This window comes from Glandiceps talaboti, chromosome 20 (genome assembly GCF_964340395.1).
Source record: "Glandiceps talaboti chromosome 20, keGlaTala1.1, whole genome shotgun sequence".
Taxonomy (NCBI): Eukaryota; Metazoa; Hemichordata; class Enteropneusta; family Spengelidae; genus Glandiceps; species Glandiceps talaboti.
In genome coordinates, this window is record NC_135568.1 from 20,189,724 (window position 1) to 20,205,133 (window position 15,410).

The following is a 15,410-nucleotide window of genomic DNA, read 5'->3' on the forward strand; positions in this document are numbered from 1 at the left end:
TTTGTTTCATGATACGATCCAATATGGCCGCCTAGCAGCCATTTGTTTGCAAATTTTCCCTGTCTAAAGCCATAACTCAGACATGCTTGAACAGATCTCATTCAAAGTTGGCATTAGGACAGTGTTCTATGACATACATGTGCATATTTATTGTTGTAATACGATCCAATATGGCCACCTGGCAGCCATTTTGTTTGTGAATTTTCCATGTCCAAAGCCTTAACTCAGACATGCTTGAACAGATCACATTCAAAGTTGGTATTAGGACAGTGTTCTATGACATGTGCATATCCGTTTTCATCGTGATACGATCCCCCGTACCCGACCAGTCCTTTATTATTGTAGGCATGTTCCATGTCCAACAAGCAGACACAACATATCTAAGTCTGTTTGATTTAGGTTCACAAGTGTTGTTGCGTGAACAGAGTAGTGATCATTCCTTAAAACCCAATCATAGCGGGGACTATGTCATTCTCAATGACTTGTTGACTCTGAAAGTTGAACTCTAGAAGTAAATAGCTGAGATTTTTGACTGAGTGGGATAATTAGGAAAACTATCAAATTACTAAAACTTCTACAGGTGCCAACTTATAGAATACAGGATTCTATATCAAAATTATAAATGATAAAATGAGGATTGCAAAATTTTAAGAGAAATGACAAATTATTGCCAAATATATCAGACAGGTTGAAAATCAGACTAAACAAAGTACAAATATGTTAAAAGGAAATTTGAGAATGATGAACTTTCATATTTAATTAAACCACAGAGAAAAAATGACATGGAGATACATTCTTGAAAGTGTCTTAATCTGATATTGTTATTGAAAGAAATAATAAATTTGATACTGTGTTAAAAACAGAAAACTTTGTAATTGATGTGAATAGCAGGAGTATTGGCTACCTTTGCGTCATAACTTTAGGTTCACTGAACTTTGTTTAGAGGTGATTCAAAATGCTCACATTCACTATTGCCATTTTGCTAGACGACATGTTTGTGAAGCGTATTCTGGTTTTAAAACTTTAAAAAAGTGTCTGCAAACACCTTAAAATGACCTTTTTTCAGTCACTTCCCTTCAGATTTACTTCGAGAGTTTTAGGGTATTTCCGGTCCCACCTAGACCACGCGATTTTGTGACGTCATAAGGAGTGTGGCGTTAGCACTAAGGCTATGATGAGTGTAGTCACTAGGTGAATAAAACTCAACAGGTTTGTGAAAAAATACATTGCTGGTGGTTGTAATAGACATCAGTAAACAAAAACTACAGTCTACATGTCTTATTAACCAACATTTACTGATATTTACTCACACTTTCTGACTAATTGTCAGTGTCTGTGGGTATAAATGCTAAAATATTGTGTCCCCATATTATGGCAAAATAAATCAAAATGGCTAGACTGTGTTTCACATTCAATGACTTTTATTTATCTGTTTTTTTATTATTTGCCGACAAGAAGCATGACAATACCATTGACATGCATGACGCGTCGACGGCATATTCTAGCCTACTATACTCATACTCGCTGATGTTGCCTTTTGAATGGCGCATTTAGTAACAAAGTAAACATATTTCATCTCAAATAAATATACTAGCTACTAGAATACCCATGGGAAACTTCAAGAATGCATATCAGGATATGCAGTGCCACAATATATTTGAAAAATTTGTTGCGAAAAGACTTTCGAATCATGTGCATTCTAACAACCTTGCCAAAACGATGCAGTCCACCTACAAGAAAGCACACAGTACAGAGACCGCACTTATACAAGTTCAAAATGACATACTTATGGCTTTAGATCAACATCAAATGGTTATGCTTGTACTCCTAGATCTTTCTGCGGCATTCGATACGATAGACCATAATGTACTCCTCTCTCGCCTGTCCTATTCAATGGTATAAATGGTACAGCATTATCCTGGTTTAAATCATATCTCACAAACAGACAGCAAACAGTCCACATAAATGGGTCACCATCCAAACCGAAAGTACTACAATACGGCGTTCCTCAAGGCTCTGTTCTTGGACCTCTTTTGTTTACCATATACACATCACCACTCAGGGACATCAGTCGACAACGTGGCATAAAATTCCATCTGTATGCTGATGATAGTCAGTTATACATGAGTTTTGAATTTAACAACATGGACCGAAGTATCTCCGACATGGAAAACCTCACAGCAGAGATACACCATTGGATGATCACAAACCTACTTTAATAAGCGGAATTCTGACAAAACGGAATTGTTATTCTTCAGTTCTCGTCAAAATCTATCTAAATTGTCATCACTGAAACCATCGATGGAGATATGCGACTCTACCATAACTCCGACTACATCAGCCAGAATCCTCGGTATTCAACTTGATAGCTGGGTTAATATGGACAATCAAGTAAATGCTTCTCTTGTTCCCCATTTATATTAAAACGCACATATTTACCAAATTCAGTCAATGCAGAAACCTGGACTGTTACCAGAACAGACTGGAACTGACCTGTCAACACACTGCTTACGCTGCATTCTACAGGAAACTCTTCGTATTCAGAAGGCAGAATGAAACGATCAGCAGAACTAAGAACACCTCAACAAAAGTCTTCATATAATCTCATTAGTGTAACATCAGGTGAAACGTCTACGATTCCAAATGGCTGGAGGATCTTTGCTCCAAAAGTTAGCTGAATTGATATCAACATTTCGATTGCTTGTGCTCACGGTGTACTCAAACTTCAGACATTTTCGAAACATGTGAGCGGTTTACCTCCAAGCACAGTGAACACACTATTTCCCGTGATTCCCATCAACCACGCTCATCTTACATATTACGTACACATATCGTACTGGGGGTTATGGGTATGCAACAGTACTAGAAGAAAAGGGTACCTGTTACCAAAATAGAAGTGTGCATCACACGAGCTCCATTTTTCCGCTGGCCTTACATACATTGTTGATCGACGGGAATTGTAAATAAGGAACGGGAAAGCAAAAATTATAAAAAAAAAAAAAGGATCGAAACAGGGTATTCAGGGCACGCGCACGCTGACCAGAACCAGATATATATATTTTTTTTGGCCTAAACCAGCCCGCTGCCTTCGTTGTAGTAATCAACAACAACTAGTAGTACCAAGAGTTGCATCAAAATCATTTGGAAATCGCACTTTCTACTACTCTGCACTGAAGCTTTGGAACAATCTCCCATGTCACATTAGACAATGCACATCAATTGACACTTTCAAATGCAAGTTGAAAACTCACCTTTTTCACCCAGATTTACAGTGTGTAATCTAAACTGAATTACTCTTATGAATCATTTGTTGAGATTTAGTCAAAACCTCTTTAAATCATTTTAAATCATTGTAATTGTTATTTCCCATTTTTTAGCACAACTGAACTGAGGTTCAGTAGTGCTATAGGGATCGCCCGGCGTCTGTCTGTCTGTCTGTGTGTGTGTGTGTCTGTCTGTGTGTGTGTGTGTGTGTGTGTGTGTGTGTGTGTGTGTGTGTGTGTGTGTGTGTGTGTGTGTGTGTGTGTGTGTGTGTGTGTGTGTAAACAACTTAAAGTCAAAAACCGCTGAACCGATTGCCACGATATTTGGTGGGTCCATTACCTTGGGTGTCTAGTTGGGAAATTGTTCGAATCAAAATGATCGCATCACAGGTGTGTGATTTGGGTCAAAAAATGTGATTTTTGGTCAAGAAACTTAAACTCAGAAACTACTGGGCAGATTGGTGCGAAATTTGGTGGGAACATTCTTAAGGGGGTGTAAAGTAAGATTTGTTCATGACGGGATGATTCCATCAGTGATATGCAAATTAGGGCTAAAAAATGTGTCTTTTTGGTTAAAAATCTATAATTCCAAAACTGCTGAGCAGATTGGGCTGAAATTTAATGGGAATGTATCTAGGGATGTATGGACAAAGAAATATTAAGCATACCATGATTCCATGAGTGATATGCAAATTAGGTGTAAAAATGTTCATTTTTGGTCAAAAACTTATATCTCAAAAAGTACACCGAGTCTGAAACTTGGTGAGATGTTTCTGAGTGTTATTCTTCAAAACATTTTGACAAAATTGGCCCTAGCGACCATGACCACGCCCTTAGCAACAACCAAATGGCAGTATATTTTGGTCAAATAACAACATCATCTGGTAGGCAAGTGAGTAAACATTCAAAAAATGTATGCAAATATCCCTAGCAACCATGACCACGCCCATAGCAACAGCCAAACCATTGTGTATTTCACAAAGACAACAATAGGGATTAGTAGACAATTGAATAAACATTCAAAAAATGTATGTAAATTTGCCTAGCAACAAGACTACGCCCATAGCAACAGCCAAATGATCACATATATTGCAAAGATAACAGGAATAGAAAGACAATTGAATAAACATTCAAAAAATGTATGTAAATTTGCCTAGCAACAAGACCACACCCATAGCAACAGCCAAATAATCACATATATTGCAAAGATAACAGGAATAGAAAGACAATTGAATAAACATTCAAAAATGTATGCAAATATTCCTAGCAACAAGACCATGCCCATAGCAACAGCCAAATAATCACATATATTCCAAAGATAACAAGAGGATTTATAGACAAGTGAATAAATATTGAAAAATGTATGCAAATATGCCTAGCAACAAGACCACACCCATAGCAGCAGCCAAATAATCTCATATATTGCAAAGATAATATCAGGAATTCATACACATGTGAACAAAAACATACAAAAATGTATGCAAATATATCTAACAACATGACCACACCCATAGCAACAGCCAAATGATCACGTATATTGCAAAGATAGCAACATGGTTGGATAGGCAACTGGATAGTCATTCAGCAAATGAACACCTATTGTTAGCATGGACTAGCATATGGATAAACATTTTTAAACACTGCACAGTTGTGCTACGACGCCATTGGTGGTATTTTAGTCTACAAGTCACTGTTCAACTCATTAGATATTTTCAGTGGAAAGTGTTTGTCACTGTAGGCGTTCACATTTCATTAAAGATTATAAACAGTTTTGGACCGACTAGAGTATTTGCTTCCCATGGGTGACCAGAAATAAACCTGATATTGTAAATAAACCAGCCTTCTATGTAATCAGAGCGCTTTTAACATGTACAATTTATGTGTTCATTGGTAGGGACACAAGTTCTGAGGAGAACCTAACTGAGGGTGAGTTGCTACCACCACCATCACCACAGTCATTAGAATTTGGTCAACATCTACATCAAATACAGCAATTGGATCAACAAGAAGCAGGCTCCATTACGTCAGTGTCTACAATTGCGACAAATACAACATTTGACAGTGATAGGGTAAGTAATTCAATAGAATTGTTGTCTGTGTGGTGTATGTGTGATAGGTATACATCCAAGTCAGTTGTTTGCAGTAGTGTGACTTTATAAATACTGAAAGGAATCTTACTGTTGTGGTAAAAACTAAAAAATGTTACTGAGTTTTATTATCAAAATGAGTAGCATGTTAACAGAAAGAACTGATTTGAAAACTGAAATAAAAATAGAATTAGGAATAGTATTATCTAATAGATTCAAAACTGAAATAACAATAGAATTAGGAATAGTATTATCTAATAGATTCAAAACTGAAATAACAATAGAATTAGGAATAGTATTATCTAATGGATTCAAAACTGAAATAACAATTGAATTAGGAATAGTATTATCTAATAGATTCAAAACTGAAATAACTATAGAATTAGGAATAGTATTATCTAATAGATTCAAAACTGAAATAACAATAGAATTAGGAATAGTATTATCTAATAGATTCAAAACTGAAATAACAATAGAATTAGGAATAGTATTATCTAATGGATTTAAAACTGAAATAACAATAGAATTAGGAATAGTATTATCTAATGGATTTAAAACTGAAATAACAATAGAATTAGGAATAGTATTATCTAATAGATTCAAAACTGAAATAACAATAGAATTAGGAATAGTATTATCTAATGGATTCAAAACTGAAATAACAATAGAATTAGGAATAGTATTATCTAATGGATTTAAAACTGAAATAACAATAGAATTAGGAATAGTATTATCTAATGGATTCAAAACTGAAATAACAATAGAATTAGGAATAGTATTATCTAATGGATTCAAAATTGAAATAACAATAGAATTAGGAAAAGTATTATCTAATAGATTCAAAACTGAAATAACAATAGAATTAGAAATAGTATTATCTAATGGATTCAAAACTGAAATAACAATAGAATTAGGAATAGTATTATCTAATGGATTCAAAACTGAAATAACAATAGAATTAGGAATAGTATTATCTAATGGATTCAAAACTGAAATAACAATAGAATTAGGAATAGTATTATCTAATAGATTCAAAACTGAAATAACTATAGAATTAGGAATAGTATTATCTAATGGATTTAAAACTGAAATAACAATAGAATTAGGAATAGTATTATCTAATAGATTCAAAACTGAAATAACTATAGAATTAGGAATAGTATTATCTAATGGATTTAAAACTGAAATAACAATAGAATTAGGAATAGTATTATCTAATGGATTCAAAACTGAAATAACAATAGAATTAGGAATAGTATTATCTAATGGATTCAAAATTAAAATAACAATAGAATTAGGAATAGTATTATCTAATAGATTCAAAACTGAAATAACAATAGAATTAGGAATAGTATTATCTAATGGATTTAAAACTGAAATAACAATAGAATTAGGAATAGTATTATCTAATAGATTCAAAACTGAAATAACAATAGAATTAGGAATAGTATTATCTAATGGATTCAAAACTGAAATAACAATAGAATTAGGAATAGTATTATCTAATGGATTTAAAACTGAAATAACAATAGAATTAGGAATAGTATTATCTAATGGATTCAAAACTGAAATAACAATAGAATTAGGAATAGTATTATCTAATGGATTCAAAATTGAAATAACAATAGAATTAGGAAAAGTATTATCTAATAGATTCAAAACTGAAATAACAGAATTAGAAATAGTATTATCTAATGGATTCAAAACTGAAATAACAATAGAATTAGGAATAGTATTATCTAATGGATTCAAAACTGAAATAACAATAGAATTAGGAATAGTATTATCTAATGGATTCAAAACTGAAATAACAATAGAATTAGGAATAGTATTATCTAATAGATTCAAAACTGAAATAACTATAGAATTAGGAATAGTATTATCTAATGGATTTAAAACTGAAATAACAATAGAATTAGGAATAGTATTATCTAATAGATTCAAAACTGAAATAACTATAGAATTAGGAATAGTATTATCTAATGGATTTAAAACTGAAATAACAATAGAATTAGGAATAGTATTATCTAATAGATTCAAAACTGAAATAACAATAGAATTAGGAATAGTATTATCTAATGGATTCAAAATTAAAATAACAATAGAATTAGGAATAGTATTATCTAATAGATTCAAAACTGAAATAACAATAGAATTAGGAATAGTATTATCTAATGGATTTAAAAATGAAATAACAATAGAATTAGGAATAGTATTATCTAATGGATTCAAAATTGAAATAACTATAGAATTAGGAATAGTATTATCTAATAGATTCAAAACTGAAATAACTATAGAATTAGGAATAGTATTATCTAATAGATTCAAAACTGAAATAACAATAGAATTAGGAATAGTATTATCTAATGGATTTAAAACTGAAATAACAATAGAATTAGGAATAGTATTATCTAATAGATTCAAAACTGAAATAACTATAGAATTAGGAATAGTATTATCTAATGGATTTAAAACTGAAATAACAATAGAATTAGGAATAGTATTATCTAATGGATTCAAAACTGAAATAACAATAGAATTAGGAATAGTATTATCTAATGGATTCAAAATTAAAATAACAATAGAATTAGGAATAGTATTATCTAATAGATTCAAAACTGAAATAACAATAGAATTAGGAATAGTATTATCTAATGGATTTAAAACTGAAATAACAATAGAATTAGGAATAGTATTATCTAATAGATTCAAAACTGAAATAACAATAGAATTAGGAATAGTATTATCTAATGGATTCAAAACTGAAATAACAATAGAATTAGGAATAGTATTATCTAATGGATTTAAAACTGAAATAACAATAGAATTAGGAATAGTATTATCTAATGGATTCAAAACTGAAATAACAATAGAATTAGGAATAGTATTATCTAATGGATTCAAAATTGAAATAACAATAGAATTAGGAAAAGTATTATCTAATAGATTCAAAACTGAAATAACAGAATTAGAAATAGTATTATCTAATGGATTCAAAACTGAAATAACAATAGAATTAGGAATAGTATTATCTAATGGATTCAAAACTGAAATAACAATAGAATTAGGAATAGTATTATCTAATGGATTCAAAACTGAAATAACAATAGAATTAGGAATAGTATTATCTAATAGATTCAAAACTGAAATAACTATAGAATTAGGAATAGTATTATCTAATGGATTTAAAACTGAAATAACAATAGAATTAGGAATAGTATTATCTAATAGATTCAAAACTGAAATAACTATAGAATTAGGAATAGTATTATCTAATGGATTTAAAACTGAAATAACAATAGAATTAGGAATAGTATTATCTAATAGATTCAAAACTGAAATAACAATAGAATTAGGAATAGTATTATCTAATGGATTCAAAATTAAAATAACAATAGAATTAGGAATAGTATTATCTAATAGATTCAAAACTGAAATAACAATAGAATTAGGAATAGTATTATCTAATGGATTTAAAAATGAAATAACAATAGAATTAGGAATAGTATTATCTAATGGATTCAAAATTGAAATAACTATAGAATTAGGAATAGTATTATCTAATAGATTCAAAACTGAAATAACTATAGAATTAGGAATAGTATTATCTAATAGATTCAAAACTGAAATAACAATAGAATTAGGAATAGTATTATCTAATGGATTTAAAACTGAAATAACAATAGAATTAGGAATAGTATTATCTAATGGATTCAAAACTGAAATAACAATAGAATTAGGAATAGTATTATCTAATGGATTCAAAACTGAAATAACAATAGAATTAGGAATAGTATTATCTAATGGATTTAAAAATGAAATAACAATAGAATTAGGAATAGTATTATCTAATGGATTCAAAACTGAAATAACAATAGAATTAGGAATAGTATTATCTAATAGATTCAAAACTGAAATAACAATAGAATTAGGAATAGTATTATCTAATGGATTTAAAACTGAAATAACAATAGAATTAGGAATAGTATTATCTAATGGATTCAAAACTGAAATAACAATAGAATTAGGAATAGTATTATCTAATGGATTTAAAACTGAAATAACAATAGAATTAGGAATAGTATTATCTAATGGATTTAAAACTGAAATAACAATAGAATTAGGAATAGTATTATCTAATGGATTCAAAACTGAAATAACTATAGAATTAGGAATAGTATTATCTAATGGATTCAAAACTGAAATAATAGAATTAGGAATAGTATTATCTAATGGATTCAAAATTGAAATAACAATAGAATTAGGAATAGTATTATCTAATGGATTCAAAACTGAAATAACAATAGAATTAGGAATAGTATTATCTAATGGATTTAAAACTGAAATAACAATAGAATTAGGAATAGTATTATCTAATGGATTTAAAACTGAAATAACAATAGAATTAGGAATAGTATTATCTAATGGATTCAAAATTAAAATAACAATAGAATTAGGAATAGTATTATCTAATGGATTTAAAACTGAAATAACAATAGAATTAGGAATAGTATTATCTAATGGATTCAAAACTGAAATAACAATAGAATTAGGAATAGTATTATCTAATAGATTCAAAACTGAAATAACAATAGAATTAGGAATAGTATTATCTAATAGATTCAAAACTGAAATAACTATAGAATTAGGAATAGTATTATCTAATGGATTCAAAACTGAAATAACAATAGAATTAGGAATAGTATTATCTAATGGATTCAAAACTGAAATAACAATAGAATTAGGAATAGTATTATCTAATAGATTTAAAACTGAAATAACAATAGAATTAGGAATAGTATTATCTAATGGATTCAAAACTGAAATAACAATAGAATTAGGAATAGTATTATCTAATAGATTCAAAACTGAAATAACAATAGAATTAGGAATAGTATTATCTAATGGATTCAAAACTGAAATAACAATAGAATTAGGAATAGTATTATCTAATGGATTCAAAATTGAAATAACTATAGAATTAGGAATAGTATTATCTAATAGATTCAAAACTGAAATAACAATAGAATTAGGAATAGTATTATCTAATAGATTCAAAACTGAAATAACAATAGAATTAGGAATAGTATTATCTAATAGATTTAAAACTGAAATAACAATAGAATTAGGAATAGTATTATCTAATGGATTCAAAACTGAAATAACAATAGAATTAGGAATAGTATTATCTAATAGATTCAAAACTGAAATAACTATAGAATTAGGAATAGTATTATCTAATGGATTCAAAACTGAAATAATAGAATTAGGAATAGTATTATCTAATGGATTCAAAATTGAAATAACAATAGAATTAGGAATAGTATTATCTAATGGATTCAAAACTGAAATAACAATAGAATTAGGAATAGTATTATCTAATGGATTTAAAACTGAAATAACAATAGAATTAGGAATAGTATTATCTAATGGATTCAAAACTGAAATAACAATAGAATTAGGAATAGTATTATCTAATGGATTCAAAACTGAAATAACAATAGAATTAGGAATAGTATTATCTAATGGATTCAAAATTGAAATAACTATAGAATTAGGAATAGTATTATCTAATAGATTCAAAACTGAAATAACAATAGAATTAGGAATAGTATTATCTAATAGATTCAAAACTGAAATAACAATAGAATTAGGAATAGTATTATCTAATGGATTTAAAACTGAAATAACAATAGAATTAGGAATAGTATTATCTAATGGATTCAAAACTGAAATAACAATAGAATTAGGAATAGTATTATCTAATGGATTCAAAACTGAAATAACAATAGAATTAGGAATAGTATTATCTAATGGATTCAAAACTGAAATAACAATAGAATTAGGAATAGTATTATCTAATGGATTCAAAACTGAAATAACAATAGAATTAGGAATAGTATTATCTAATGGATTCAAAACTGAAATAACAATAGAATTAGGAATAGTATTATCTAATGGATTCAAAACTGAAATAACAATAGAATTAGGAATAGTATTATCTAATAGATTCAAAACTGAAATAACAATAGAATTAGGAATAGTATTATCTAATGGATTCAAAACTGAAATAACAATAGAATTAGGAATAGTATTATCTAATGGATTCAAAACTGAAATAACAATAGAATTAGGAATAGTATTATGTAATAGATTCATAGTAGAGATCAAAACTATTACATGATATTATAATTAGTTTTAGAATCTTATCATCATATACTCCAAATATAGTATAAATAAAGAAATATCATTCTATATTTTATAAAGTTCAATCTGTATATAGCAAACAGAACAAATATTTTATTTAAAATTTGCTGGAAAAGGATAGTGAAGAATTGGTAGGGTTCACTGCTTAAATTTTTATACTGTAGCCAAATTGTTCAATTTTATCGTTGAAAAAAGTATATTTCACAATGAGAAACAGTTGACAGAAAATTTGTGAATCATACACCAATGGAAAAATATGCTAACGTAATACAAATCCTTATATTGCGCGCCCATGGTTACAGGTTATTTTTAGCAGTAGTGTTAATTGAAAGGCTAACCTTCTCCTATATGCATTCTGACTTAAATAGTCCATGGCTTACTTCATGAAATACCATACTATATTGTCATAATGCTGTCTGTAGAGCAGTGGAAAGCATACTACAAACATATGTGCTGCCCTCTATCAGTGACCTCAAACAATGACCCCAAACGATATCAGATGATGGGTGATGGTATTTTCTGACTATCAACAAACATTGAGAATGCATATAACTCATATATACTGATGTAAACAAGGAATAGTACATTACATTACATTACATTACATTACATTGCATTACATTACATTACATTACATTACATTACATTACATTCACATTACATTACATTACATTCACATTACATTACATTCACATTACATTACATTGCATTACATTCACATTACATTACATTACATTGCATTACATTCACATTACATTACATTACATTACATTCACATTACATTCACATTACATTCACATTACATTACATTACTTTACTTTCACATTACATTACATTACATTCACATTACTTTACATTACATTACATTACATTACATTCACATTACATTACATTACATTACATTACATTACATAAGAGTAGAAGAAAACAAAGATTTAAACTGAATGCCTTCCGTAAGGGTAATATTGAGTTTTTTGTTCCTACACATAATAATTGCTGGAATGCAACAATCTTTGTTATAGTAGGCTATTAGTACATGATATACCCCTGAATTGGCGAAAAGGTGTGCCAAACTATAGAAATCTGAAAGGACTTTGTGATATCAATCTATTGTACGTAGTGGAACAGGTGAAATGGCTTTTGAAATGAAATTATTCAAATTTACAGGGATACACATACATCAGACATACATACATTTACCCATGCATACAGAACAAATGTATGGATTGCTTATTGGTATCATTTGAACATATTGAATTTTAGCTCTATATCTGTGATTTTTGAAGTCCCAGTGCTACCTATTCTCAGTACTGGAAAGCTTGACTTGACTTCACTCCGCCTCCGCGATCCCCTACATACCCGGGATATGTACACTTGTTTCCACGGCAAATAATAAACAAAATTCAAACCATCATAATATCGCTAGTATGCATCAGAAAGTTTACATACTTTATGGTGAGCATGGTCTATACTTTGATTCTATACAACTTGTTTACAACAATACCCTCTATGTAACACTTAGTTCAAGAATGAGGTGAATTTCCATGGCTCTCAAGATCGTTTGATTACTTGAAATATAAAAATCAGATCTGGACAGAAAGTTATCAATATATATTTTGATATACATAGCTTTTAATACAAGCAACCCGAATACTTTGAACGATCTAGAACAAAGCCAATCAATGTCGGAAAATTAAGGAAAATTTGACCCAATTAAACCACAACATTTACTTTTCTCATTTGCATTGTTGTGATAATATGTTAATATGAATTGAATAAATGCACGCGTTCTGGCAGCAAACTCGCCCTTAGTATCGAAAGATTTATATTAAAACAAAGAGAGATTTTAAATTTTGATCGAAGAAGAGATGGTATGGATTTATCTTGGGGGAATTCTGTTTGAATTTTGTTTGAATTGAGCTAGTCTTTTTTTTAGAAAATGGTGATACAGACAGACAGACAGACAGACAGACAGACTCACACACATACAGACAGACAGACAGACACACACACACACGCACGCACGCACGCACACACACACACGCGCGCGCGCGCGTGCACACACACACACACACACACACACACACACACACACACACATACACATACACAGACTTTTCACCCCTAATATATAACCTTCCTTACGGAAGGTAAAAATTATAGAAAATGGTGAGACAGACAGACACACACACACACACACACACACACACACACATACAGACAGACAGACAGACACACACACGCACGCACGCACACACACACACACACGTGCACGCGCGCACACACACACACACACACACACACACACACACACACACACACACTGACTTTTCACCCCTAATATATAACCTTCCTTACGGAAGGTAAAAATTATCACATAGCATTAAAAAATAGCCACTGCTGATGGTAAGAATGAATTTAAAACAAATAGTGTATAAATGGAACCATGTAACAATACCATATTACTAGAAACTAGACATAATTTCATATAGCAACATCTCAACTCCACATCGACACATTCTAAGCCATTCATCATGGCTTATCATTTCTACCAACAGAGATTACATCACAGAGCTCCATCCTCATTGATTTTAATGATGTGGTGATGTCGCTGTTATGGAAACAGCTCCATCAAATCTTACAGGCCAAACAGTATACAACTATGTATAAAATAGTCATAATCTATGGCCAAACAATATACAACTATGTATAATGTAGTCATAATCTATGGCCAAACAGTATACAACTATGTATAAAATAGTCATAATCTATGGCCAAACAGTATACAACTATGTATAAAATAGTCATAATCTATGGCCAAACAGTATACAACTATGTATAAAATAGTCATAATCTATGGCCAAACAGTATACAACTATGTATAAAATAGTCGTAATCTATGGCCAAACAGTATTCAACTATGTATAAAATAGTCATAATCTATGGCCAAACAGTATACAACTATGTATAATGTAGTCATAATCTATGGCCAAACAGTATACAACTATGTATAAAATAGTCATAATCTATGGCCAAACAGTATATAACTATGTATAAAGTAGTCATAATCTATGGCCAAACAGTATATAACTATGTATAAAGTAGTCATAATCTATGGCCAAACAGTATACAACTATGTATAAAATAGTCGTAATCTATGGCCAAACAATATACAACTATGTATAAAATAGTCATAATCTATGGCCAAACAGTATACAACTATGTATAAAATAGTCGTAATCTATGGCCAAACAATATACAACTATGTATAAAATAGTCGTAATCTATGGCCAAACAGTATACAACTATGTATAAAATAGTCATAATCTATGGCCAAACAGTATACAACTATGTATAAAATAGTCATAATCTATGGCCAAACAGTATACAACTATGTATAATGTAGTCGTAATCTATGGCCAAACAGTATACAACTATGTATAAAATAGTCATAATGTATGGCCAAACAGTATACAACTATGTATAAAATAGTCATAATCTATGGCCAAACAGTATACAACTATGTATAAAATAGTCATAATCTATGGCCAAACAGTATACAACTATGTATAAAATAGTCGTAATCTATGGCCAAACAATATACAACTATGTATAAAATAGTCGTAATCTATGGCCAAACAGTATACAACTATGTATAAAATAGCCATAATCTATGGCCAAACAGTATACAACTATGTATAAAATAGTCATAATCTATGGCCAAACAGTATTCAACTATGTATAATGTAGTCGTAATCTATGGCCAAACAGTATACAACTATGTATAAAATAGTCATAATGTATGGCCAAACAGTATACAACTATGTATAAAATAGTCATAATCTATGGCCAA

General features: G+C 29.8%; 1 protein-coding gene across 1 annotated transcript in view; it reads left to right on the plus strand.

The window, feature by feature from the left end:
* LOC144451069 (triple functional domain protein-like) overlaps positions 1 to 15,410 on the plus strand; it is a 365,406-nt gene that overhangs the window by 135,050 nt on the left and 214,946 nt on the right. Inside the window, exon 22 of the mRNA XM_078141839.1 lies at positions 5,158 to 5,332. Coding sequence (XP_077997965.1) covers positions 5,158 to 5,332 — 175 coding nt within the window. The remainder of the gene's footprint in view (positions 1 to 5,157; positions 5,333 to 15,410) is intronic.